The sequence below is a fragment of the Ambystoma mexicanum genome, chromosome 7p, assembly GCF_040938575.1.
Source record: "Ambystoma mexicanum isolate Mex_15411 chromosome 7p, UKY_AmexF1_1, whole genome shotgun sequence".
Classification (NCBI taxonomy): Eukaryota; Metazoa; Chordata; class Amphibia; order Caudata; family Ambystomatidae; genus Ambystoma; species Ambystoma mexicanum.
The window spans coordinates 935,189,975-935,215,463 of NC_090939.1; the positions used below are offsets into that span (position 1 = coordinate 935,189,975).

General features: G+C 46.2%; 1 protein-coding gene across 2 annotated transcripts in view; it reads left to right on the top strand.

Moving 5' to 3' along the window:
* Positions 1-25,489, top strand: part of IMPG2 (interphotoreceptor matrix proteoglycan 2) — a 901,957-nt gene that overhangs the window by 816,972 nt on the left and 59,496 nt on the right. For both annotated transcript variants that reach the window (XM_069637266.1, XM_069637267.1), the window contains one exon: positions 5,307-5,386. In XM_069637266.1, the coding sequence (XP_069493367.1) occupies positions 5,307-5,386 (80 nt within the window). The remainder of the gene's footprint in view (positions 1-5,306; positions 5,387-25,489) is intronic.

The window sequence follows — 25,489 nt, forward strand, 5'->3', positions numbered from 1 at the left end:
GATCTTCACTTTGCTTTCCAAAGAGGTAGAGATCTACGCGCGGAGGGAAACTAGCTGACAGGAAGGGCAGCCGATTCCGAAGTAAAGGAGAATCGGAAGTAGATGGAGCCGGGAGAGGAGCCAGGGGGAGACAGAAAAAAGAGTGAGAATGCCGGAGCAAAGGTAAGAGGGAAAGAGCTGACAGAACCGGGCTGAACACCGAAGGAAGAGGGTGCCAGAGGCCGGTTAGGGGAAAAGAAAAAGCTTTGTGCGAAGCGAAAGTAAGAGCACTAGCGTGACAACCAAAAAGAGCTGCGATTCAAGACGGTTGCAACGCCAGGACTGCTGGGAGCGGAAGAGTAAAGTACCTCCCCGAAGTCGCCACGGTGCAAAAGACTAGATCGCAACGGGCAGAAAGAGAGAAAATGTAAAGGCTACACCTTGCGTCGGAACCCGCCTCCCATCCTCCAACGCAGAACCTCTCGCCAAGTGCGATCGCGTAGGACAACAGGTTGTTAGCCTTACGTTGCTCCTTCTCTGCTGTGGATAAGGGCCCTTTCACTCCTCCAATCTGCATTGGCTCTCCTTCCGCACTTCTGCCTCCCTTACCCCTATCCAATCGTGCAAACGGCACTACCTCTGGTCTTTTCTTATCTCCCTTGCGTTCGTTCATGCGATGGTCCAATCTTAAGGCTAAGTCAATCATGGCCGTACAGGTACTAGGTTGAGGTTCTCCTTGAGCCATTGCATCCTTTAGTTCCTCTCTTAACCCCTGTAAAAAAAACAGTCTGTTTATTTTCTGGCCAAACTGTCTCAATGACCAGTTTACTAAACGGGGTCACATATGAGACCAAATCGCGTGTTCCTTGCCTTAAAGCCAGCAATTCTTTATCCTGTGCCAGCAAAACGTCCTTGTGATCAGTCTTCCAAATTCCGCCAGAAACCCATCCCAGTTGTACAATAACGGATCATCCTTCTGCACCAAGGGCATCGCCCAAGCTGCTGCACCCCCAGTTAAGTATGAAATTACAAATGTGGTCCTAGCCTGTATGGTCTCAAAAGCAGTGGGTTTACACAAAAAATGCAATCTGCACTGTGTCAGAAACGTCATATATTTCTTAGGATCCCCCACAAACCTTTCCGGTGCCACCAACGGCACACTACTCGGGGGGCTGCACAATCACAGTGGAAGGCCTACCTGCTGTGATCCCTATGGATGACCCAGCCCCCTCCAGAGGGGTACTTTGAGCTACCAAACCTTGCACCTGAGCCTTAAGAGTACCTGATTCCTGTCTGGCGTGCGCTAATTCAAGTTGAATATCCTGAAAAACTTTTAACACTTCCTCTAAAGAGGGAGGATTCGCTTCCATTTGGCCTGGGTGGTTCAATTACCCCGAAATAGGGGGCGGATAATTCTGTCAAGATCGTAAAGGGATGAAAGGGTATCGACCCCCTCTCCCGAACCACAGAAGCCAAATAGATCGACCCTCCCACTGTGGTTGGCACGGGTGCCTGGAAATTAGTAACACAGGTAACCACGTGGCAGCCAATGGGAGGAAGACAGTTAGGGAAAGAGTGTGGAATGATAAAGGGAAGGTGGGGAAGAGAAAACATGCATATACATAGCAAGCAATTCTATTGACAACCAATACTCCTAAACCTGTACACCTAAGCCTGTACTCCTAAACCTGACCTCCAAAACCTGATCAGCCCTACTCCAATCTTATTCCTGCCTCTAGGCGTATTCTTTGAAACATAGCAGGTGCTTGAGTAACCCAATCCAAACCAATAAATGCACATACAACAATGTGTTAGGTACAAGAAGCATAACAGAACATAGCACCCAACAACAAACTTATAGTGTCACGATGCAGGACATGGTTTTAACTGCAAGCATTATGGCACAAACAAGGGAAGGTCCCTTTCATGAAAACACAAGACATATGGCCCATCGGGCATGCAAAGGCAACAAACAAACATTGCAAATCATTACATTTAGCTGTGCCCCTCTCCACTTGTCTGGAGAAGCACCCCTATATGGCATGTAATGTTCGAAAATAAAGTATCATTAATGTTCTTTCTCAGCATTTAAGTTGTGCTCCTAAACCTCATGGGCATAAACGCTGTAAAGCAGAGAAGCGTGACCTTAACTTCTCTCACTTTGTTTCCTTACAAGTTAACCTAGCGTACGCTTGGCACGCACATAGATATTCCCATTGACAAATAATATAGACGTGAGCACACAGTCCCTTAGAGGGTAATAGGCATCAAGGCACTTATCTGTGTGTCCGGGTGCCTCACGAGGTCACCCAGACCCTGGAGAATGGCGCAGAATATAGTCCGGGCAGCCACTGTTCACTGTCGAGGCCCGGTCTCCTCAGCAAACATACCTCCGGCGTCTCAATAGCCCGCAAATCTGCTCGCCCACAAAGCACACCGGTTGATGGTTTAAGAAGTCATCTGATTGTACAGCTGGCTCGCCACGTGAATGCTCTGAACTAATGTCCCACAGCCTGCTGGGAATTGTAGTTAAAAGCTATTTCAAAGCCGTTTCTTACCCATTACACGCCTTCTCTTGTCCCAACACCTATTCCTTACATTGTTGGTTCAAACCTCCTCATTTATGTTCCTGGTGTAGAGGGTCTTTGAACAAGCATTACCACAGAGTACAATTTTAGCAGTAGGAACCAGGAAAGGGATCAATTTTATTTAGTCCTAGCAGGTGAGTATACCAGGAAAGAAGAAGATGAGTTGAAGTACTTTGGTTGTGGTAAAAAGGTGTGGTGGAAAGGAAGTGTTAATTCTATCACATTATCTTGGTGAACTGTTGCATTGCAGAAAGTGAATATTGAACCATCCTGACTTAAGTGTTTCTTTTGAAGAAGTATTATGTATTAACAATTGCTTGCCCCTTGAGAAAAGAACATTTGTCCTGATTTATGAACTGGTCTTTTGAGGAAAAGACTTTCGTTTGGCCAAGCAGGAGATTTTGGAAAATTGACAGTTGTTGTGATTCATGAAAAATCATTTGGAAGAAAGATAATCGCTTTGCCAATTGAAAAGATATATTAATTGGAAAAGACTTTATATGCTATGCTGAATGGGAACGTGTTATTGCACAGAGCTTTCTTGAACCTGAACTTTGCTCAAGATATTCCAGAATTGATCCAGGGGAAGGGAGTCCAACGGTAGTTACAACGAGTATCACTTAAAGCTTTTGAGTTTGAATTGGTATATTATTTAGTGGAATTTAAAACAGCCAAACTAACCTTGTATAATTTTGTAGTATGTATTAGTGTGAGGGTCAGATGCTTTTTGGACACTATGTCATTTTCCTTTAGCCTTAGTTTGTTAGGCAGGGACATTACTGTTTGGTTAGGGAAAGATAGACACTTGTCTCACCCCTTTTTCATTTAATAAAATGCCAGCTTGTGAGGAAACTATACCTATGTGTCCGTCTCACATTTCTGACCTCTCACACTTTGTAGTATGTAGAAAATCTAATACATTCATATTTGTCATTTGGGTGGAGCGAGTATGCCTTCTTTGCTAGGATAGGGTGGTAGAGACTCTTCTGAATGGATATATGTGAGTTTTTTCTTGTACAATTATATTGCTAGTTTGAAATGTTTGAGTGTAAGAAGATGCTGAAATTTAGCATCCAATCTCTTAAATTGCCCAACCTTAGCCCCCTACTGATCTCATAGTTTCCCAATTTCTCCTAAGGTTTTCTTTGCAATCTTACCTGGGCAAGACTATGCATCATTTCTATCATACCTAGAGCTTTCATTTGGGTTGGATGGTCTTCCTGCCTGCATCCTGGATATAGTGTATTTTATCTAGATAACTAGGAAGTTCAAAGACTCATAGGAGACTTCAAATACATATGTTCAAAACGTGTAAACCGCCCTCTCCTCCGATTTTGTGTGTATATTTCCAATAATCATTTGTATAACAATCCCCTTTTCAGTTTGTATTCTAATTTGAGAATTCAGGTGAGGTATCTTCTGAGTGTCCAAATCAGGTACCCTGGCATGCCAGCAATTTGTGAAGAAAATATGTAAATTATTTATTTAAATTCACGATATTTCTGTTTTAGGTCAACCAAGGTCTCTGCTTCACAATATGGTTTGCTTAGCGTTCAGGAGCAGCCTACTCTGAAGGATCACCTCCGCCACTCATTTCCCTTAAAGGGCCAGGAGCTTCTGAAGTGGCAACGTGAGAAGCTTCTGCCTCCTGCAAGTGCCATTTTGGAGGAAACCAGTGGATTTTTAGCACATAAACCCTGGCCCCATGATTTTTCCAACTTGCGATGGCTTCTGGCCCATCAGCCACCCCGCTATCCACTAACAACGACAGGCAGGAGAAGTTGCCACAGTAGTTCTAACTAGGGACGGGAGAACTGGCACAAATCTGGTACACTGGGGAATCAAATTAATTTCAATGATTGAAACTAGGTAGAGCTGAAACCGGAAAATCTGAACCTCAGTTTGTGTGGCTCGCACCTTAAAAGTACTTCCTAGCTTTACCCAACTCAAATTGTTACATTTTTCTGTACATTATCTAGACCATCCATTAATACCTACCCATCATTATTCTCTATTTTAATGCTAATTATTAGGATGATATGATTTATAAAAACATTATTATTTGTCAGATCCCTAATTTATAATCTCTTGTACCATATCAGACTCACTGACAAAACTTGATCACATGATCTCACATGATCCTACAAACACTAATTAGGGCATTATTCCATTTACATGGTGATAGAGAAGCCCCATAATAAGAGTCACATGACAGCGTCCCAGGTATTTGAAAGAACACAAATCATCTCACCACAAAATATGTTTGCTTTTCCAATTGTGTTCTCAGTGAAAGATGTTCTTTCAAGATATTTCTCATGGGTTGCAAACCTCTGAGAAAACAGTGAAACACCATACAATAATTTGTGAATAATGGGGCAGAGGAACTCCCACTCAGAATACTCTTCGGCTGGGGCATGCCCATAATCTATTTGCAGTTGGATGTTTTTCTATAATTAATGTACTTTGGCTCAACTATAGCTTACAGATATTTTAATTGTGTTCAAACTTCAATACAGATTTAAATTAATATATGTATTTAGAATTGTTAACATTGCCTCACTCTGCAGCTTATGCAGTGTTTTGACGCATCTGAAATATTACTAGTTTTTCTTAAGTGACAGGGATAGGGAATTGACACAAAATAATTGCTAAACCAAAATTAGCCTACATTTGGATGAATATGCTGCTATAAAACTATACCAAGTTTTCAGGCTTTGTAACATGTTGTTTATCTTTCAGGAAATTCAAGACAGGATACGAATAATTGAACTTTATGCCAAAGATCGACAATTTGCAGAGTTTGTTAGACAACATCAAATGTAAGATAAATTAGAAGTTTTCTTTTTTGACAATATGAAGTAATCTATACACTTTGATCGTCCAACTGTCGAAAGTATTAATGAAATTGTTTGCTTCCACCACTACACCTTTCTTTAATTTGCCTGGCATATCACTGACTATGTCTTAGATAGGTAGTGCATTCACAACAAATATGATGCTATGTTGTAACAGGTCCTACATACTCTGTGCACTCTAATGGACACAAGTTGTGAACATTGTAAAATGTCATAACATACTAAATGTGACAGCTTTGACTAGCTTGGGTTCTTCTAGAATGTTGTTCTACCTGACAACAGTTCTGCTCTATGTTTTACTTTCTATGCTTTCTATTGATTGCAGACAATGATGATTTTGCCTTACTACATATATCTTGGATCTTGTGCTGAATTGTTCAGGGCTAAGCCATTTTATGCTTTGACTAATATTCTTTTATTTGTTTTATTTTATTGGTCATATAGTTAAATACAATTAACTTTTGACCACACTTTGACTAATATGAAGCTACTACTGTGTGTAGTAATGTAATAATGCTGACTTTTTTGCCCAGCGACATTTTTGCAGGGACATTATTACATGGAACCGTTTGGAGGAAGTTGTGTTGTGAAGCAAAACTTTGGGTAGGATGTCTGACACTATATGACGTGACATTAATTACCTGTTTGTGCTTTAATAATAGGTGCCATTGTGACTCATCTCAGTGATATCTATGAACAATGAAAGGGTCAGTTAGTCCAGTCTAGATTTCTAACCGGCAAGTTATACAAAAAACAGTTTACTGAGCTTTCTCAATGGTTCCAAGTAGGGGTTAGTGAATTTTCACCAATCTGTGAGACTTCTGAGGATGTTCACACATTTAACCCTCCTAGAAACCCCACTCAGGTAACCAAGAGAAAGGCAAGGCTGTCAGATTCTAACCCTGGGGATCCATGTAATAAAACTAAAGAGGGAGGATCACCTGGGTGTAGGATCCTTGGGGATTCCAGAGAGGGTGCCTGAAGGTGAGACATGGTATCCCCCCTTTCCTAATACTGACCTACCCTCCCCTCCCTTAGCCCTTATGGGCTATTGCCAATCTCATTCTATCACCCCCTGTAATTTTCCTTTAAGTACTGAGAAGAAGAAGAGGGAAGTAGGAGCAGTTCAGATTTCCTATTGCCAACACCACTCTGGTACTGTGTCGAAGAAGCAAGGTCAGGCATGTCACAATAATGTGATTAAACAAGGTCAGGCAATTGGGAATACTTTATTTCACCTGCAGCCCATTATTAATGAAAGGGAGTATAAAATCTGGAAGTCAGGGATGCTTAGAGAGAGGCGTGAGAGGTGCGAGAAATGTAGGTGGTGCAGGAGCAGAACAAGAACAAAACCAAGTTTGTTCCATGCTGTGGGGTGGGAATCCGAGACCCTAAGGTGCCCGCTGAAGATCTCGGGAGTCCTTCTGAGCAGACCTAACAGGACCAGGAACTCTTGTGGAGGAATGAGGAGAGCAGATGCTGCTGACGAGCAGAGGTGGAGCCCAGCATGAATGCCGTTGTACCTGGAAGGAAGCAGCCGGTGAACCAGCAGGTTGCTTCTCCCGTGTGGGGGGAAGCCACAGAACGGAGCAGCTGCAACCCGGTAAAACTCTCAAAGAGACTGGGAACTCCGTTGCGCTCCGAGGGGTTGTTTAGCCTGCATAAGTAAACCAAGCAAATATTGAATGCCGAACTTGATGAAAGGGACTGTTGAGCCCATACAAGGTATCCTTCCTTTCCTCACTTTCCCCGAGAAGCTTTCTAGTCTCTAGAGCGCTGGCACTCTCTAGGCTGGACTTCTGCAACAGCCTCTTCCTTAATCTGCCCTATACGTCTCTCCGTCCCCTCCAGCTTATCCAGAATAGGGCTGCAAGACCTATCCTTGGCCTCAAGCCCAGGGACCGTATCACCTTCAGCCTCCGCTCAAGCCGAGCACTTGCCTTTGGGTGCCTAATGCCCTGTGCTATCTCGCAGGCCTGCAATTATTGTATTGACATTTGACCACTCTTACCAAGTGATCTCTGCCAGTCACTTAACAGTTGCTTGCAACTTACTCCCTTGCACTTCCATCTGTGGAAGTCCTAGCACTTACCCCCCTCCCTCGTCCATTCTCTCTCTCTGCACTTGCATGCTCTGAATGCTCACAAGACCTAATAGGACCGCCTGTTTCATTCTCTTCATTGTTGTTATATTTGCCTTTCATTCCCATGTGCTCTCCCCATTGCCCTGTGGGCGCTGTGAGAAACCAGAGGGTGTCTCACCCATGAGTCCCTGGGTATCTCTCTCTCTCAGGTGGCCAGGGCACAGCCATCGCCTTTGGATCCAGACTCTGGGGGTGGAACATTGTGGGTGGCTCACTTGAGGGGTCTTCAAAGAGTTGGGATGCCGCAGCCGACGGTGAGATGCAATATTTCCCCCTTTTTTTTCATCTACTCCATCATATTTTATAGGATTTTCCAAAGTCCCCCCTCCCCCTTTTTTTCACAAGCACTGGGCCGAGGAAGAGGATGACTGAGAGCAACCAGAATAACTCTCTCACATTTTACTGGACATGCCCTGTTAAACGAGTCGGGCAAAGTCAGGCACTTTACACTAAGTGCATACACCTGATACCAGTTAGCTCTCCTTACACGAATAAAAGGCAACACCTAAAGACACACTCTGAGCAAGTCGGAACACAAGCATGAGCAGAACTTCCGGGACAATGAGGGCACACCTACTGGAGCAGAGCAACAGGCCAAGGGACGAGAGCAGTGGGCACAAAACCCCAAGGGTTTCCTACTGGAGGTCGTTGCCTCCGACAGACCGCGAAAGACACGTGGAGAAGGCCAGATCCCATAAGTGAAGATTGTATTGTGTTCCAAGGATGCCAGCCACCCTCCCGGGTGAACGGCAGAGTTGGGGAGGCGAGGCCAAGCCTGTGGTACTAACCTTTACTTGTGAATTGAAAATAGCAAAACAAGAAAGAAGCTCACACAGCCAGTGAGTTGGCAAGCGGCTTGAGAGACCTGGTGTGTGTTAAAGCGAAAGAAGTAGCAACATTATATCACAAGTGAAGACTGCACACATGTGGATGAGACGCGAAGAAAGGCAGACCTGTGAATGAACTTTGAAGTAAAGAGCAGCTGTGAGATCAGCGATACTAAGTAACGGAGTGGTCCAGCAAAAGGAAGTAGCCCATTCGAAAGTCTCTGTCAAAGTTGCATTGTTTTGAAATGTTCCTGCGGTGGTCTGGTAAAAGCGCCACGCACATTCAAAAGTCTTTGAAAGGGGTCCGAGCCCGATTGAGGGAGACTCAAAGTACAGTAAACTTGAGGAAGGGAGCCCCCTTGCAAGTTTGTGTTGAACTGTGATGTGAGAGGTCTGAGCCCGGCAGAGGGGGACCTTCGTGAACTGTGTGCTGTAAGGTCTGAGCCTGGCAGAAGGGGGGGGCCTAAATCCAGGGTTTGGAACTGCTTAGAATGTTAGAAACCAAGCCAGAGTGTGTCATCCTGCCTACAGGGACAGCCTCACTCAGTGAGGTGTAACGTGAGAAGGAGAGCTGGTTCAACTACCTTTATTCTTTTGAACACTGATTTTTCCTTTTGCATACATTTCTCCTTTTACACTTTTTGTATAAAAGATAGGGCAGGCATTAGGTTTTGTTAGCATAGGCCATTTTGATTTGACTGATGCTACTAGGACTGTTTTGTTTATCGTTTGATGGTCGAGACTGCTCCCATCTTAGTTATAGGGCAAATTAGGAGTTTCTCCAACCCCAAAGTTTTCAATAAAGGTTTAGAATTTTAGAATTGCTTTAAATGTGGCCATGGTATGATATGCACTTGTTTTTAGCCATTTTCATTCTTTGTCTTGAGCACTACCTACTGCAGCCTGATGCTGCCGCTTGATTGGCCTCTGTGAGGCCCACAATTTAAGGCCCTGTCTGATTCATGTCTCCCCCACTTCTTCCTGAGCCTGCCTGGATCTGAAGATACTCTATCATGGGATGCCCGGAGCACCCTGCTACACCACAAGGCTTCACTCTTGCTGCGGGGTCTGCAGCCATCATGCTTATGTAGGTAGGCTCCACTTGGAGCTTGCTATCAGAGGGATGCATTTTTCCCCTGTTTCAACACCGCGTACACTATACCGCTTGCAACACAATCCATCTTTTGTGCTTTAAATGCGTGCCATGGTATGATATGCACATGTGTTTGGCCATTTTCATTCTTTGTCCTAATATCTTCAAACATGGCCGCCAAAGAATCCATACCCTAAGCACTACCTACTGCAGCCTGATGCTGCTACATGATTGGCCCTTCGTCACCTAAAAATGGCCAATCCAAAGCCGGCAGACGAACGCCGGCCCCCTCTAGAAGGCCCACTATCTAAGGCCCTGTCCGCTGCCTGGCCGGGTCTGAGGGCCCACTCCTCCCCTCCTCCCCCTTGTGCACACAGTTGTCGAGGCATTTTTTTGACCACTTGTAGGACATATTGAAGACCTTCAGAAGCATCAAACATTTACCCAGGTCAGCTCCATCGACTATCATCGTCATACCCTCTCCCAGACCGGAACCATGCCACCTTTCACTCACTTGCATCTTGACTGTCCCGCCGCAATAACAACTTTAAAATGCTGCCTATCTGCTTCACATGACTCACTGTCGCAAATTGATTTTTAATGTGCCCTGCTGTTCATGTTGCACCATGTGAGTCTGATGCTGTGTTGCGTAATGTGATTTTATGGCTGACTATGTGCCTCATGTGACTCACTGTTGCAAATTGATTATCGATGTGCTTTGCTGTTCATGTTGCACCATATGAGTCTGAGGCTGTGTTGCATAATGTGATTTTATGGCTGCCTGTGTGCCTCATGTGACTCACCGTCGTAATTCTATTTTCGATGTGCCCTGCTGCTCGTGTTGCACCTTGGGAGTCTAATTGCCATATTGCACATCATGCGATTTTATGCCTGCCCATCTGCCTCTCGTGGTTTCACCTTGCCTATAATAGCCCGACTTGCGTTATGCCAGACCGCTTCATGCGTCGCTCCTTATCCTTCCTAATCCATCACTACCTCCTTCCTGCTATCTGTTTCTCCCCCTTTCCCTCCAACTCTACCCCACCCACCTTACAAGCACCCTCCTCTTCTATACTTTTTTCATTGTCAATTGTATTGTCCTTCCCCCTTGTTTCTACTCCTGCCCCCGCTCTACCTTCCCATTCCTTACACCTTAAAATCTCCTTATCTTTGAACATAGTACTACCAACCTACTATCTCTTCCCTCCCCCAACTACCCTGCACCCCTACATAGTTATGTCACGCCACTATATAACTGTATGTAGCATTGTATAGCAGCTGTCTGTCCTTCCCTGCCCCCCCACCCCCTATCTCACCCCATTTATGTAAGGAACTTGGACGAACTAAGGACTGTCTTCAGACATGAAAGAGTTCACTTCACTGTTATTTGTATCACATGCACTTCTTGCTGCACTTCCCTGCTTTTTGTGCAGGCTTGTATCATGCAGAAAGTCAAGGGCTCTGTATGACTGTTTTTTTTCCCTACTGCTCCCCCTCTGTCCTCAAGCGCTTTGAAACACTCTTCTGTGTGTAGGCGCTATACAAAAAAACAATAAATAAAATAAAATGAAATTAATAAATCCATTGTTCAATGTCATACTTATGATACCATGCCTTCCCTACTGTGCTTTTAAACACAATTTCTTGATGTATAAGCGCCTTACAAATGCACAATAAATAAAATAAATAAGTAAAAGCGACGAATATTGAATACCAAACTTGTTGAAAGGAGCTACTGAGCACGTACAAGAAAAACTTGCATCTATGTAATACTGAATTGTTTGAAAGACATTATTCGAACTCACACAACGTAAAGCTATACATCTTGAATAATGAATAACAGGAAAGCATGGTTAGAGTGAAACCAAGTGAATGCTATAATGCGGGATATATTAAATGACAAGAAAGTTGCTACTAGAACAAGACTATAAAGTGTTACCAACTCTAAGAACAGTCTGGGGAAACCAAGTGTCCCATGGTTAGAAAACACTTTGGAAAACACATGAAGGTCCTAAAATTAAATGAAAGTATTGTCTTGTGAACTATTGAGCATTAGCTTTGGGAAACTTATGGTTGCGTGACCTGTGATGGGTTTACCGTGTGGTCTGACAACTGCGCCTAGACCAGAAAGTTTCCTAGTACAAACCTTTTCAACATTAAGACTCAAAGCATATGTGGTTGCTGGTTGCGTGACCAGTGATGGGGGGACTGTGCTGTCTGACAACTGCTCCTAGACCAAAAACCACTAAAGGTTGGAAAGCAGCAAAGAGGTGAATCATTGGTGAAGTTAACCAAAGGAAGGGTCAAGTAGATCCCATGATCGTTTGTAAACCGAAGAACCAAGTAACTGTCTAAAGTAAATCTTGGGGAAGGGAACTCTGAAAACAACACCTGGAGAATATTCATCTTGGGGAAGGGAATCCCAAGACCACAGTGTTGTGTGTACTTTGTCACCTTTGGAACTTTAGGAAAGGAGCCCAGAGACTTTCAAGTGATGTGAATTGTGATATTTGTGAATCTGCAGATGGTAAACTCAGAACTTGATCAGTCTTTATTGTCACAAGACTACATTTTATTTTATTTTTATTTATTTGCATTTTTAAAGCGCTCACACAGCCCACGGGCATCGAGGCGCTGTTACAGGAATTGTTTGTTTTTTAGTTGCGTAATTTTTTTTTTTTTTGTCTTAGTTGTGCATTTATAACGCGCTTAAATACCCGGAGGTTTGTAAGCGCGGACCCGGGGATCGAACCTGTGTTGCTTTGTGTCGTCTTGCTTCCAAGGTGAACACGTTGCCGCTGAGCTATCCTCCCAGGACACTGTATTGGTCTTGAGACAGAGAACTTTAGAAGAACTTAAATTTGCCAATCATTGAACATTTACTTTGGAACACTTATATTTGGTTGAGAGCATTTCCACGCTAGTTTTTTTGTAGTTGTGAAAACACACATAGGTTTTTGACACAGACTGACTTTTGGTTTTGACGTTTAGACACAGACTTTCCTTAGATTTCTTTAGGCAGGGAAATCCCACCATAGTATAGGGATAGTTATGCGTTACACCATCCTGATTATTAATAAAGCTTTGTTTAAATATACCTCTGTATCATCTCTCTTGATACCATGCCTGTCTCACAAAGCGCAATGAAATTCCAGAATTCCAAGTATTATTTTTGCTTCTGTGGAAGACTGCAAATTCTGGGAATTTTTTCACAGTGAGGATTTTTGTGATTTTCAAGAGCCTTTTGCTGGCTTATCTCCAAATTCCCCAGAGTTTTACTACTGACTTTTGCGCATCCCTGTTGCTAATACACATAAACTCTCTGTCTTGCGTGACCGAGTACTCATAATCATTGGTTCATGCGGGCATTTAAGGACATTCACAGCCATTCACGGATAAGTTGAGGGCATTTATGTGCTTTTCAATGACACTAGTTCACAAGTGTCTGTACGGCAAGGCACCGGTCTACCTGAAATCGAAGATTGCTCGATACATACCAGCACGTACGCTAAGATCAGAAACACAGGGACTTATTTTGGTTAAACCCCATAAGAAAACAAATGGTTTAGGCAGAACCTTCCCAATTTGTGCAGCTACAAATTGGAATAGCCTACCTCTGAACCTGAGATTAGAGACTAACCATCTATCTTTTCGAAAAAGTCTGAAAACATACCTGTTCAAATAAATAAAGTGACATGATCTCCCTCTCTTTGGTGGCTTCAGCAAAGTGTCTTGTCTGATGTGTAGCACTGTCTTGTCTCTTGTCTTTCTGTGGAGCCCCGATGCCTGTGGGCTTCCGGCTTCTTACAAATAAACACATAAATAAATAAATAGATTAAGACACGTGACATTACGAGTTTGCTAGTATACAGTAAAAGTGCAGGTAATACCGTTACTTTTGTAATGGGGATGCAGGTGGTGAGGCAGAGGCGTGCAGTGTTCCCTTGCACAAGGGCCACACCCTGGGCCTTCACTGGCAAGCAGATACTAACCCTTTATTGCCTAAAAAGGGAGACCATGCTTGACATCCAGGGGGACATTGGGAGCAGGATCAGCATCAGGTCGGACATACCACTGCTGCTAAAGCTGGTGCCCGCCATGCACTTCCTGGCCAGTGGCACGTTCCAGCACCTTGTGAGCCAGCTGCATAGTATTTTGCAGCCTGCCTTCTCCAGAATGCTGGTGGAGGTGCTGGAGGCCCGCCTTCGCCATGTGGATCAGCACATCGCCCTCCCCACCACCTACGCACAATTCAAAGCCACCAAAGCCCTGTTCTGTGCAATTGCAGCCATGCCCAATGTGGTGGCACCAATGGACTTTACTCATGTTGAGCTGGTGGCCCCCCCATGCCTCAGAGGAGGTCTTGGGGAACCAGAAGCAGTTCCATTCCCTGAATGTCCAGGTCAGCTGTAATGTCGACCTTAGCATCACACACTGCTGTGCCCGATTCCCAGGATCAACCAACCCATGACGCAATAGTCCTGTGGAACATCCTGCTGCCAGCCTGCATGGAGCATCACAGAGGACCTGAATATTGGGTGAGCACATTTATAATACCACCTACCTTGCAGCATGAGTGACAGTCAAAAGGGGTGGCGTGGGGTGCAACAATGTCACAAATGCATGCCCAGAAAAACCCTGCACATGCAGGACCCACCAGCGCACCCCTCAATTCACAAGCCACAACACACAGGAGTATCACATGACTGGAGATGTAGCAGTCACTAACCAGGACATTTCAAACCCAACAGGACATCCACACGCAATGCACTACAGGTACCAGAATGCAACACCCCCTGAGCAGTGCAATATGCATGCAAGGACTGTAACATGCGACAGTGTGGCACAATGAAACATAGGAGATGGAAGCACAGACTGAACATTGAGATTCCTATCAGAGGCAACACCACTGCCGAGCATTATTACTCACACCTGTGTCCTCAGCCCTTGTAGGTGACTCTGGATGCCCTCTGCTTCCGTGGCTGATGACACCTCTGAGGAATCCCGAGACGCTGCAGGAAGTGGCATACAACAGAGCCCATGGGAGGACCAGGGTGACCATTGAGTGGGCCTTTGGGCTCTTCAAGGCACGTTTCAGATGCCTACACCAGTCTGGGGGTGTACTCATGCACAGGCCAGAGAATGTGGAGCATATAGTCTTGGCCTGTGCAATCTTGCACAACATCTGCATCAGGCACAACATACCCCTGCCCCAGATCTGGACATTCCTCCACCATAGGATGATGATGATGCAGCGCCAGCTGGACCCATGCACGTGCGCATGGATGACAGGGATGACCGCATGGCCCACCAAGAACTGATTGACAACTTTTGTTTGAGTTTCCACTCCACTCTGTACAACCCTTGCACCTTAGTAGTCATCATGCATCATCACAGTAAACTCTTGTTTTGAAAAAAGGAATGTTAAGTCAGTGCTTCAAGTGAAATGTTTTGTATTGAAACATGAACAGTGGCAACCCCAATCACCTCCCTCCCCGCACCCTTCCCAAACATCCCTGCTCCCTTTGTCTTCCCCAAACACCCCTGCCCCTCCCTAAACACCCAGTGATGCACCCTGCCAGTGTTCTATAGTCACCTGGGGCGCCTCTTTGTCATGGGGCTCTTTGTCTTCTCCTTTGTTGTCAGGAGTTGCTGGGAGCAGCACCATGGGGTTCTTGGCTGGGTGCTCTTGGTGGTGGTGACAGAGCTTGGTGGGTCAGATCCCTTGCCCTGCATGTGCTGCAGGGTCAATTGTATGCTCTGGTTTATGGCCTCAGCTGTAGCTGTGGTGGAGGCCACCTCCTGCCCTCACGCACCCTTTGGGCAAGGCTGATGAGGGCGACAGTGGCATGTCCACGGAACCTGGCAATCCTGCTGTTGCACGCCTGCATGAATGCCCGCATCAGGCACATGTTGTTGCGGTGCTGGCATGCTGTGGTGTTGAGTTTGGACTGCCTGTCCTCAATTGCATGCAGGAGTGATACTGGACAGTGGCAGTGGTGGAGGGCTCTCTGGTGGGCCTGGGCTGTAACAGGCAGAGGGGTAGGATGTGTCTTCATACTCCTCCTCATCAGTGGTAGTGAGCCTGCCACCACGGACTAGGGGCTGCTCTGCCGGTGGTGGTGTTGAGGGAACAGGAGGGACAGCAGCATAGGTTGCCCAGACTGTCACCTGGTCAGGCCGACCAGAGGTGGTTCTTGGGGATGGTATGTCTCCCTGCTGACCGGTGGTGGGTCCACTGACCACTGTTGTGGTGAGGGCGGCAGACACGGGTACGGCTGATGTGCCACTTGCACAGGTGGGTGGTGATGCAGCTGATGGTGGGGCTGCTGATGCAGATGATGGTGGGACTGCTGATGCAGCTGATGGTGGGGCTGCTGACACAGATAGTGTTGTGCCAGAGGTCCTGACATGCTGTGTGAGCCTGTTGTTGGGGGGTGGACTTTTCTGGTCATCGCTGACGTCGACGGTCCTGCTTTGTCGCTGTCTGTGGACTGTGTGCCTGTTAAGAAGAAATGGGCATGCTGTTAGTCATCTGGGAGACATATCTCTGGACTTGCATTACAACCATGCAACATTCTGTATGTACTGCTCTATTTATGTGGCCTCTTTGAGGTCTTGGGCCTAATGTGTGCACCTACATGTAGGTGGTGTGAGTGCACATTGCCTGTTTGCATGCCAAGGTACCTTTTTTGTGTGTCTATGGTGGGCCAACGACTCATGTCATGAATGTCCTTGCCACGCATGGGCGCTTCTCATGTGTCCATGTGTGGGGCTTCAGATTTGTTCTGTGGTGTTTTTGCATGGCTATGTCTACATTCATCCCCTGTCATGTGTGTGTGTGATCTGCCCATTTGCTGTCACTGATATGTGTTGGACCAGTTCACTTACACATTAGGTGGTTCTGTACTTGGGGATGCATGTATTTGGACACAATCTTTGCTTTTACATGGGGTTTGTTGTTCTTACCACCTTCGCCTTAAATCCTAGCTCCTTCCTCGGCCGTCCCAAACCCCTGATTGCCCTCCATGTGCAGTACGGAAAAGCATATCTCCTCCCAGGGCAAGAGGTGGAGAGGTGCCACTGTCCCTCCTCCTGTGGCAGATGTCTCCCTCCTCCGCTGGGAGATGAGTTTCAGGACCCTCAGGCGCAGATAAACCCAGCGCTTCCGGCAGTACCTCTTCATGCGGGGGACAGTCCCCACAGCCATTACCTTCTCCGCCGCCTCCTGCAACATGGCAGTGTTCCTTTGCTGGCTGGTTTTTCTGTGGCCAGCCCCAAAGGGTGCCTCTGAGTGCTGCATCACAGTGTCTGCCAGTGCCGTCACCTCTGCCTTTCTGAATTTTGGTTTGCGGAGGCAAATGTTAGGGACTGGTGGCTTCTTGTCTCGTAAGACAGGATTGGACATAATTCTTAACTTCAGATGAAAGACCCAGCCACCAAAACTGTCTTTGGATCTGTTCCAATGTTGTGGCAACGCCTCTGTGACCTGCTAAAATACTGTCATGACACCACCTTAACACAAACTGGCGGGATGCTGAGTCAGGAAGGAAAAGCCGGTTATTGACGAAGATCGGTCCTTGATGGTCTTGGACCCCGTCTTTGTGAGTGGTTCGAGGCAGTGTAACACCCTATCTAGTGGCTTCTTTGACCTTCTGGAGGAATGTAGATACTTGATAAACAATCCTATTGCGAGGAAAAAGAAACTCAGGAAGATGCTCGGACGAACTACCAGGACCGGGAACCCTAGATAGGGCATCGGCTAGGACGTTCTTGCTGCCTGGTATGTATGTGATAGTAAAGTCAAACTGAGCAAAAAGGTGTGCCCATCTGGCCTATCTGGGCTTTATGCAATGCATTTGTTGAATAACCTTGAGGTTCTTGTGATCCGTCCGAAGGATGAATGGATACTTGGCTCCTTGGAGCAGATGTCGCCACTCTTCGTAAGCCGTCTTCATGGCCAGTAATTCTTTTTCTATGACAGCGCAGTTAGCTTGGCTAGGAGTCAGCGTTTTGGAGTGATAGGACACAGGATGTTCGGTGCCTTCAAAATCCTGTAATAAAGCAGCTCCAATGGCAGCCGCCGACGCGTCAGCTTTGACGATGAATGGTTGACTCTGATCAGGTTGTTGGAGTACCGGAGCAGAGCAGAACAGCCTTTTGAGATGTTGGAAAGCCTCTTCTGCCGCATCTGACCAAGAAAAGACAGAGATGGACACTTCAGCAGCGCAGTGATAGGCAGCACTACCTGAGAGAAGGCAGGAATGAACTTCCTGTAAAGGTTCGCTAGTCCTAAGAACCTTTCCATATCTTTTACAGAAGTGGGAGAAGGCCATTCCAGTATAGCTGCCACCTTTCTTTAGTCCATTTCTACTCTGTGTTCAGACAAAATGAAGCCCAAGTAAGGAACAGTGGAAACCTTGAACAAGCATTTCTCTTGGTTGACCATTAACTGATTTTCTTTCAACCGAAGAAGAACTTGATGGAGGTGTTCCTCATGGAGTTGCGTAGACTTGGAGTAAACAAGGATATCATCCAGGTACACAATGGTAAATCTGAGAACAGTCGGTCCATGAACCTCTGGAAAATGGCAGGTGCATTGACCAACCCAAACGACATTACTTTGTACTCATAGTGACCGTACGGGGTCCGGAACACGGTTTTCCATTTGTCTCCAGCACGAACACGCAGCAGATGATAGGCTTGTCTTAGGTCTAATTTGAAAAAGATAACTACACCCTGAACTGCCTCCAGACACAAAGGCATAGGGTACCTATCCCTGATGGTGACTCGGTTGAGCCCTCGATAGTCAATGCATTGCCTTAGTTCTTGGGTATCCTTTTTGGAACAAAGAATAAGGATGCCCAGGCGGGAGAACGGGAAGGCTGTATCAGGCCGTTTTGGAGTCTAGATAGATCCAGAGTACCTACTTCTCCTTAAGGGACAAAGAGTACATTCTGCCAAATGGAATAAAGGCCTCAGGCAGCAGATCTATAGCGCAGTCTTCTAGTCTATGCGGTGGTCATTCTTGAGAATCCTTGTCCAGGAAGACTTTGCTAAATTCACCAAACTCTGTTGGTATACAATTAACTTCCTGGGTGACTGGGTTAGCTGAAGGTATTGTCATGGCCTTGACTGTTTCATAGTTGATCCACGATAAGCAGGCCTTACGGCAAAACCCTGAAGTGAACACAATCTGGTTTTTGGCCCAATCGATAGCAGGATTGTGCGTCTGAAGCAATGACACTCCTAAAATGTCTGCAAAATGGGCAGCTCTAATGAGGTCGAACTGTAAGGTCTACTTGTGTTGCAGTACTGTCATGTTCAATTCTTGGGTAATGTGTGTTATTAATCCCAAGCTAAGGGGTTTACCGTCCAGCCCCTTAACCTTCTGGTCTTCTTCCTTCTCGATGCGGTCTATGCCCATCTTGGTTGCCCAAAGGGTGTCCATGAAATTGCTGGCAGCGCTGCAATCAATGAGGGCTATAGAATCCACTGTTTGTTGTTTTACCAAAAGCTGAATGGCTATCCCCATTAGCCAGTTGTCTTCAGTGGAGATTGTGGAGGAGACAGACATGGAGACATAGGGCTATGGATAAACACCTCGGGAGCTCGTCTTTGCTAGTTCCGAGGTCGCCCGTTTCCCGGGCGGCAAGGTGGCACTTCTGGGCAGTCTCGGAGGAGGTAGAGAGCAGAACAGCAATACATGCATAGGCTGTTCTCTGTGCGTCTATTGCGGTCTTCGGTGGATAATGGTGCTCTGGCTGCTCCTATCTGCATCGGTTCATCTTTGACAGTTCGCGGGAGGAAGAGGGAAGAACTGGTGGCTCAGAATTTCCCAATGGGCTACAACCCTTCCGTCTTTCTGATCTCCTATCCGAAAGACGATAGTTGATCTGCAATGTGGTAGATAACAGCTCAGAAAACGAGGTGGGTCTTGGCGTCCAGGCTAGTTCATCCTTTAATTCTTCTCGTAACTCACGTCTGAAGATAGTGTATTGTGCAGCTTCGGGCCATCCGATATCAGCTGCTACGTGCTTAAACTGAGTGATATAGGTCAAGCGATCAGATGATCCCTGTCGTATGTCCAGGAATTCCTCACAAGCAACCTGAGAAGTCTCTAGTCTCTCAAACACTTGTTTGAAAAGGTTGGCAAAGTCCTGGAGAACTGTGTTAGCGCTGGTCACTAGCGGGGTAGCCCAGGCTAGAGCATTCCCCTTTAAGTTGGAGATAGGGAATCCAATTCGTGCTTGATCAGAAGCATAAGTATGTGGGCGGAAAGTGAATTGGATAAAACAGGCTTCAATAAATTCCTTGAACCTTTTTGGTGATCCATCGTATTTTCCGCAGGCCAAGGGCATCGGAGGGAGTTTGGCTTTGTGTTGGTCTCGAGCAGTGACCAATTGTCGCAGAGCATTGTTTTCGACCTTCAGTGTTTGGATCTCTTGGGAAAGACTGCACCGCGTTGAACAATTCTTGAACTTGCTCTGCCGTTGCCAATGAGGGTTCTCTTGGGCATTGCAAACTGTCAGAATCTTCTTGGTCTTCACTTAATTCCGATAATTCCCACACCTGATTCCTCTAAAGTGCTCGGGAAAGACCTGCCTCCTTTCTTTCTGATGCTCTGCTTTTTTCGGTAGAGATATGGTTTCCCTCGAAACGAAGCCACTATGCCGCCTAACCAAAAGGCCGGCTAGGGACCCCTTCCTGAGGAAGCCAAGAAAGAGGAAAAGGCCTGCTGGCAGAAAAAACCTCTTTAACATAACGTGGTCTTGTGTAGGATTCAGTTGTTGGATGTCCACAGATGCCTGGTGTGACAGGCAAGGTCTCTTCATCCAGCGTTGGAGAATCAGCAGTATTATTGTACAGCAAAAGAATAGTACTGAGTCCAGAAATCCCTATCAAGGGTAAGCTTCCAGCACAATGGTGAAGGTAAGCGCCAGAAAGTTCGGTACAACAGCAGTATGATGGCTGTATGAAGGACTCTGCAGCAGAATAGCCACACTGAACACAGGAAGAGAGATTAGGAGTGCTCCGGTATGAAAACTGAGCCAGACAGAGGAGAAAAGTAAGAGAACAGAAAAAAAAGAGCTCACGGGAAATCGGGAGCTGAATAGAATAGCATTTTGAGAAAACGCAGAGAGAAAAGGATAGAACGGACAGGACACGAGAAGAACAGGGCAAAAGAGCTGTCAAGGAGAGAAACGAAGTGGGAGAAAAAACAACAGAATGGGCAGAGAGGGTGCGGCGAGAGAGTCATGCAACAGGGCAGAATATTCACAGGCGAGGAATAGGAGCGCTGCAGGGGCAGCCAAGGAAATAACAGTGTTGGACCCAAAGGTTCGAGTAGCCAAAAGGGTTACAACGCGAGGAGCTCCGGAAACAGAATTGCTAAGAACGGCCGGTGGCGCCCATGACAGTAAACGACTAGACTGCTGCAAAACGTAGACAATGAAACGTGGTGTGCATATTAATGGCGTCGGTACAACCAGGGTTTCCACAACCACCAGGAAGTCAGGCGTGTGACATATATGCAAATCTTAATTTCCTTTTGAACATTTTCAGCCGGGTCCACTTTTGTCAACACACTGACTCTAGACTTCGCCCCCTCTTTACTGGCTTCCCTCTGCTGGGTTCACTCTTGCCACTTTACAATTTCTTTTTCTGTCAACGATTGCGGGATTCACTTCCCTTGTTTTCTATTGATGCAGGATTCACTTCCCTTGCTTTCTCTTAACAGTTTGTCGGTCAAAGACTTTTGATTGTACAGGGATTTTGCTAGATCTCCTGTGTGATCACTTTGACCTGCTTGGGCCGCTCTCCTGCAGACTTCTAGTATCAGCAGTTTCAACAAAAACGAAATAGACCGGAGTCTTTCCAGTGAGTACCCATGTGGTGCCGAATCCCTCTGCAGCTAGCCTCCACTTTATTCTTAAGAGTTCTTTGAACTTCTTTCAATTTGCTACTTTACGGCTTTCACTCAACACAGTTCGGTTTTCATCTGCTCTCCCCTCGACTCACCAGCTGTGATGAACCGATTGGCTGTTCAGGGTATCTGGAGTCAAGGTCGGTACCACGGAGACCAGCGTCTCTTCCTGGCTTGGTTATCAGCGGAAGAGGGTCTCATGTACCGTTGACATCTGCTGCAACACACGCTGGCTACTGTTTGTGGTCTTACAATTCCTTTTGCAGAGGGTTCACGGGACTTGGTTGGAAAGGGCAAGGTAGCTTCTCTCCTTGTCACCCCCTCAGTATGCACCGTCTTTCTCCTTCTCTTGAACTGCTGTGCTGAGTTAGCTCTCAGGTTGTGCGGTCTGCCTTGCTCATACTGTGCTCTCTTGCTCCACCTTTTATCCCTGTGGGGAAAGGAAAGGGCCATCAGGTGTGTGTGATTCTGGTTAATTGCCTGACTTTGCCTGACGCTTGCATTGGGACATGTCAGGTAAACAGCTCGAGTGTTAGTCTGTTCTTTTTTGTGTTGTGTGAAAATGCTCGTGTTGGAAAAAGGGGGGCAGTGTTTTTAATGCCCTACGTAGTAGGATGGGGAAAAGGTGTTTGAAAGAAGGGGGATACCGCGTCTCACTCATCAGTGTCCCACTCCCTGAGGACCCACCATCCAGGTGATCCTCCCTCACTGGTCCACCCCCAGGAACTGGTTCCAATAGCGATGGCTGTGCCCTGGCCACCTGGATGACAGATCCCTGGGGACTAGCTAGGGAGACACCTTCAGATTTCTCACAGCATCCTCTGCCCAGGTGCCACAATTATGTCAACCAGCAAGCACAGCATGAGAGTGCATGCATAGGAGCCAGAGTCATGCGGCCAAAGAGCACCAGCAAATTGTGGGTATTGGAAGAATGCATCTGGGCAGGCCAGGTAGGTGGTGTGAGAAACCAAAGGGTGTCTCACCTACCAGTCTCCAGGGGTTCTCTCTCTCGATGGCCAGGGCACAGCCATAGCCTTTGGATCCAGAACCTGGGGATGGACCAGTGCGGGAGGATTACCTGGGTGAAGGGTCTTTGGGGAGTGGGGTTGAGGCAACCGACGGTGGCACGTGGTTTTCCCCCCTTTCCAGTATCCATGCCCCATCCTATTTGATAGGATTCTCCAATGTCCCAACCTCCCGCCCCCTTTCTGCACAAACACTGGGCTGCAAAAGAGGTGGACTGAGAGTAAAGAGGCTAACCCTTACATATCTCATTGGACATGTCCCGCTAATCAGGTCAGGCAAGTCAGGCACTTGGACTTTATTCACATACATCTGATACCCATTAGCTGTCCCCACATGGATAAAAGGCGGAACATAGAGACACACTCTGAGAAAGGTGGTACATGAGAAGGAGCAGACCTTCCGGGGCGAAGGTGAACCTACAGGAGCAGGAAGACTAATCGAGGGACTAGAGCATAGAGTATGGAAAACCTAAAGATCTCTGCAGAAGGTTGTTGCTTCCGTGAAACCGTGAAGGAGACACAGAGAAAGCCAAATCGCAGACAAGAAGAAACCTGCATTGTGTTTCAAGGATGCCAGAGATCCTCCCGGGCGAACGACAGAGTTGGGGAGGTGAGGCCAAGCCTGTGGTATTAACCTTGACTCATGAATCAAAGCCGCAGAGACACAAAAGGAACACGCACAAACGGTGAGTTAGTGAAAGACATGAAAGGCTGGTTTGTGTCAAGGAAAGATTGAAGCTGCAACAGTATATCTCATAAGTGAAGGTTGCACACCTGCTGATGAGACAGGAAAAAAGCTAACCAGTGATTAACTTTTAAGTGTCTGATAACTGTGAAGCCAGTGATACAGAGTAGCGCAGTGGTCCGGCAAAAGGAAGTAGCCCACTCGAAAGTCTCAGCGAAATGTGAAATGTTTTGGTTATAAAGTGGCAAAGTGAACAAACTCTGAAATGCGCAATGGTCAAGATTAAACCTGACAGAAGGGGAAGTGAAAAGGTGAATGCTTGAAGATAAAGATTTCTTTGAACGTTTGAGCTAATGGTGCTGAACTACCAAGACCAAGAGACACTGGAGCAAATAACATAAGAGTTTGAGCTGAAGAGAATGCCAAAGTGGTCCTGCGGAGGTCTACAGTAAAAGCCTCGTACATTCCAAAGTCTTCGACATCCGTAAAAGGTCACAGTCCGATTGAGGGATACCGGAAGTGTGTTAAGTTAGGGGAAGGGAACCCCTACCGAATGTCAATTAAGCTTGGGGAAGGGAACCCATGCAAGTGATGTGATTGCGAGGTCTGAGCCCGGCTGAGGGAGATCTGCGTTGAATCAGGTACTTGTGAACCTATGTTAACTGTTAAAGCTTGGAGAGGTCCGACCCAACGGAGGGAGACCTACGTGAACTTTTTGTTGAACTGTGAAATAACTTTTGGAACGCTGAAATAAGTGACTTTAACGTGGACGGACACATGGGCCTCGACCGACTTTTTGAACTGCCTTGTTTTTGAGAACCTGAGCCAGAATGTGTCATCCTGTCTACGGGCTGCCTTACTCCATGCTGTCCAATGGGGGGAGGAGAGCTGACTCAGCCACCTTGATCCTTTCTGTTAGAACACTGATTTTCCTTTACATACATATTCCCCTTTACACACTTTTTGTATAAGAGATAGGGCAGGCATTATGTTTTGGTACTATAGGCCATTTTGATTTGGCAAAGACTGACTAGGACTGTGTTTTCTTTATTATTTGATGGTAGCGACTACTCCCATCATAGCGATAGGGTAAAGCAGGTGTTTTTCCAAACCCTGAAAATTGAATAAAGGTTTTGAAACGTGTGCCTCTTGTGTCAGTGTCATACTTGTGATACCATGGCTCCCTTACAGTGGGGACAAAAGCAGCTACACCACTTGTATCATCGCATTCATATGTCCCGAGTGGAGGTTTAGAGAAACGCATCACAAGAGGTGAGGGAGGCGGTGGTAACAGCAACCATACCGCTTGCGTCCCTGCTGCTATCACATTGAGTTGCATGCGTGTATTTGACAAACGCATTGTGGGAGATGAATGTGGCAAAAAATGCCAATAACCCTGGTGAAAAACTTATTTTGTGTGAAAATAAAAACATATCCTCTGCTAGTGACGTGCAGTCTTTATGGTAGCTACAATAAACTTCTGAATTATTTTGTTGTGATTTGAACCTCTGACCCGATTGCACAATGATATGTTCAGCAAATAGCACACGTTGTAAAATACTGGAAGATATCCAAGCTGTTGAGTGATTATTAAAAAAAAACCCCATGGTCTGGCCATAGCGGCTGCACAAATCTTTTGCCTTCAATAGCATAACAAAATTTCAACAATACTTGCACGGTCTCCCTTCCCCAAACTTATTACACTTCGGGTCTCCCTCAGTTGGGCTCAGACCATTTTCAGATGTCGAAGACTTTCGAATGTGCTTAGCTTTCTCTACAGGCCTTCCCAGGAACACTTTGACTCAAAGTTCAATTTTCAGCTTTTTATTCTCCCCTTCTCTCTGGATTAATTTTAATCACTTTGCCTTTATAGTTAATTCACTTTAATGCTACAAACAGTTCACCCTTCACAGAGACTTTTGAGTGGGCTACTTCCTTTCTCCGTTACTCAATATTGCTGGTTTCATAGCTATCCTTAGTTCAAAGTTCATTCACAGGTCTGCCTTTCTTCACGTCTTATCCACATGCATGCAGCCTTCACTTGCGATATAATGTTGCAACTTCAATCTTTCCTTAACATACATGGGTCTCTCAGGTCGCTTGCCAACTCACCCGCTGTGTGCGTTTCTTTCTTGTCTTTACAGTTTTCCAATTCACGAATCAAGGTTAGTACCACAGGCTTGGCCTCTACTTCCCAACTCTGCCATTCACCCAGGAGGGTCACAGCCATCCTTGAAACACAATGCAGCCTTCTGCTTTGGGATTTGGCCTTCTCCACATGTCTTGCGTGGCCTTTTGGAGGCAACAACCTCCTGTAACGAACTCCTGGGGTTTTTGACCTGCTGCTCTCATCCCTTGGTCCGTCGCT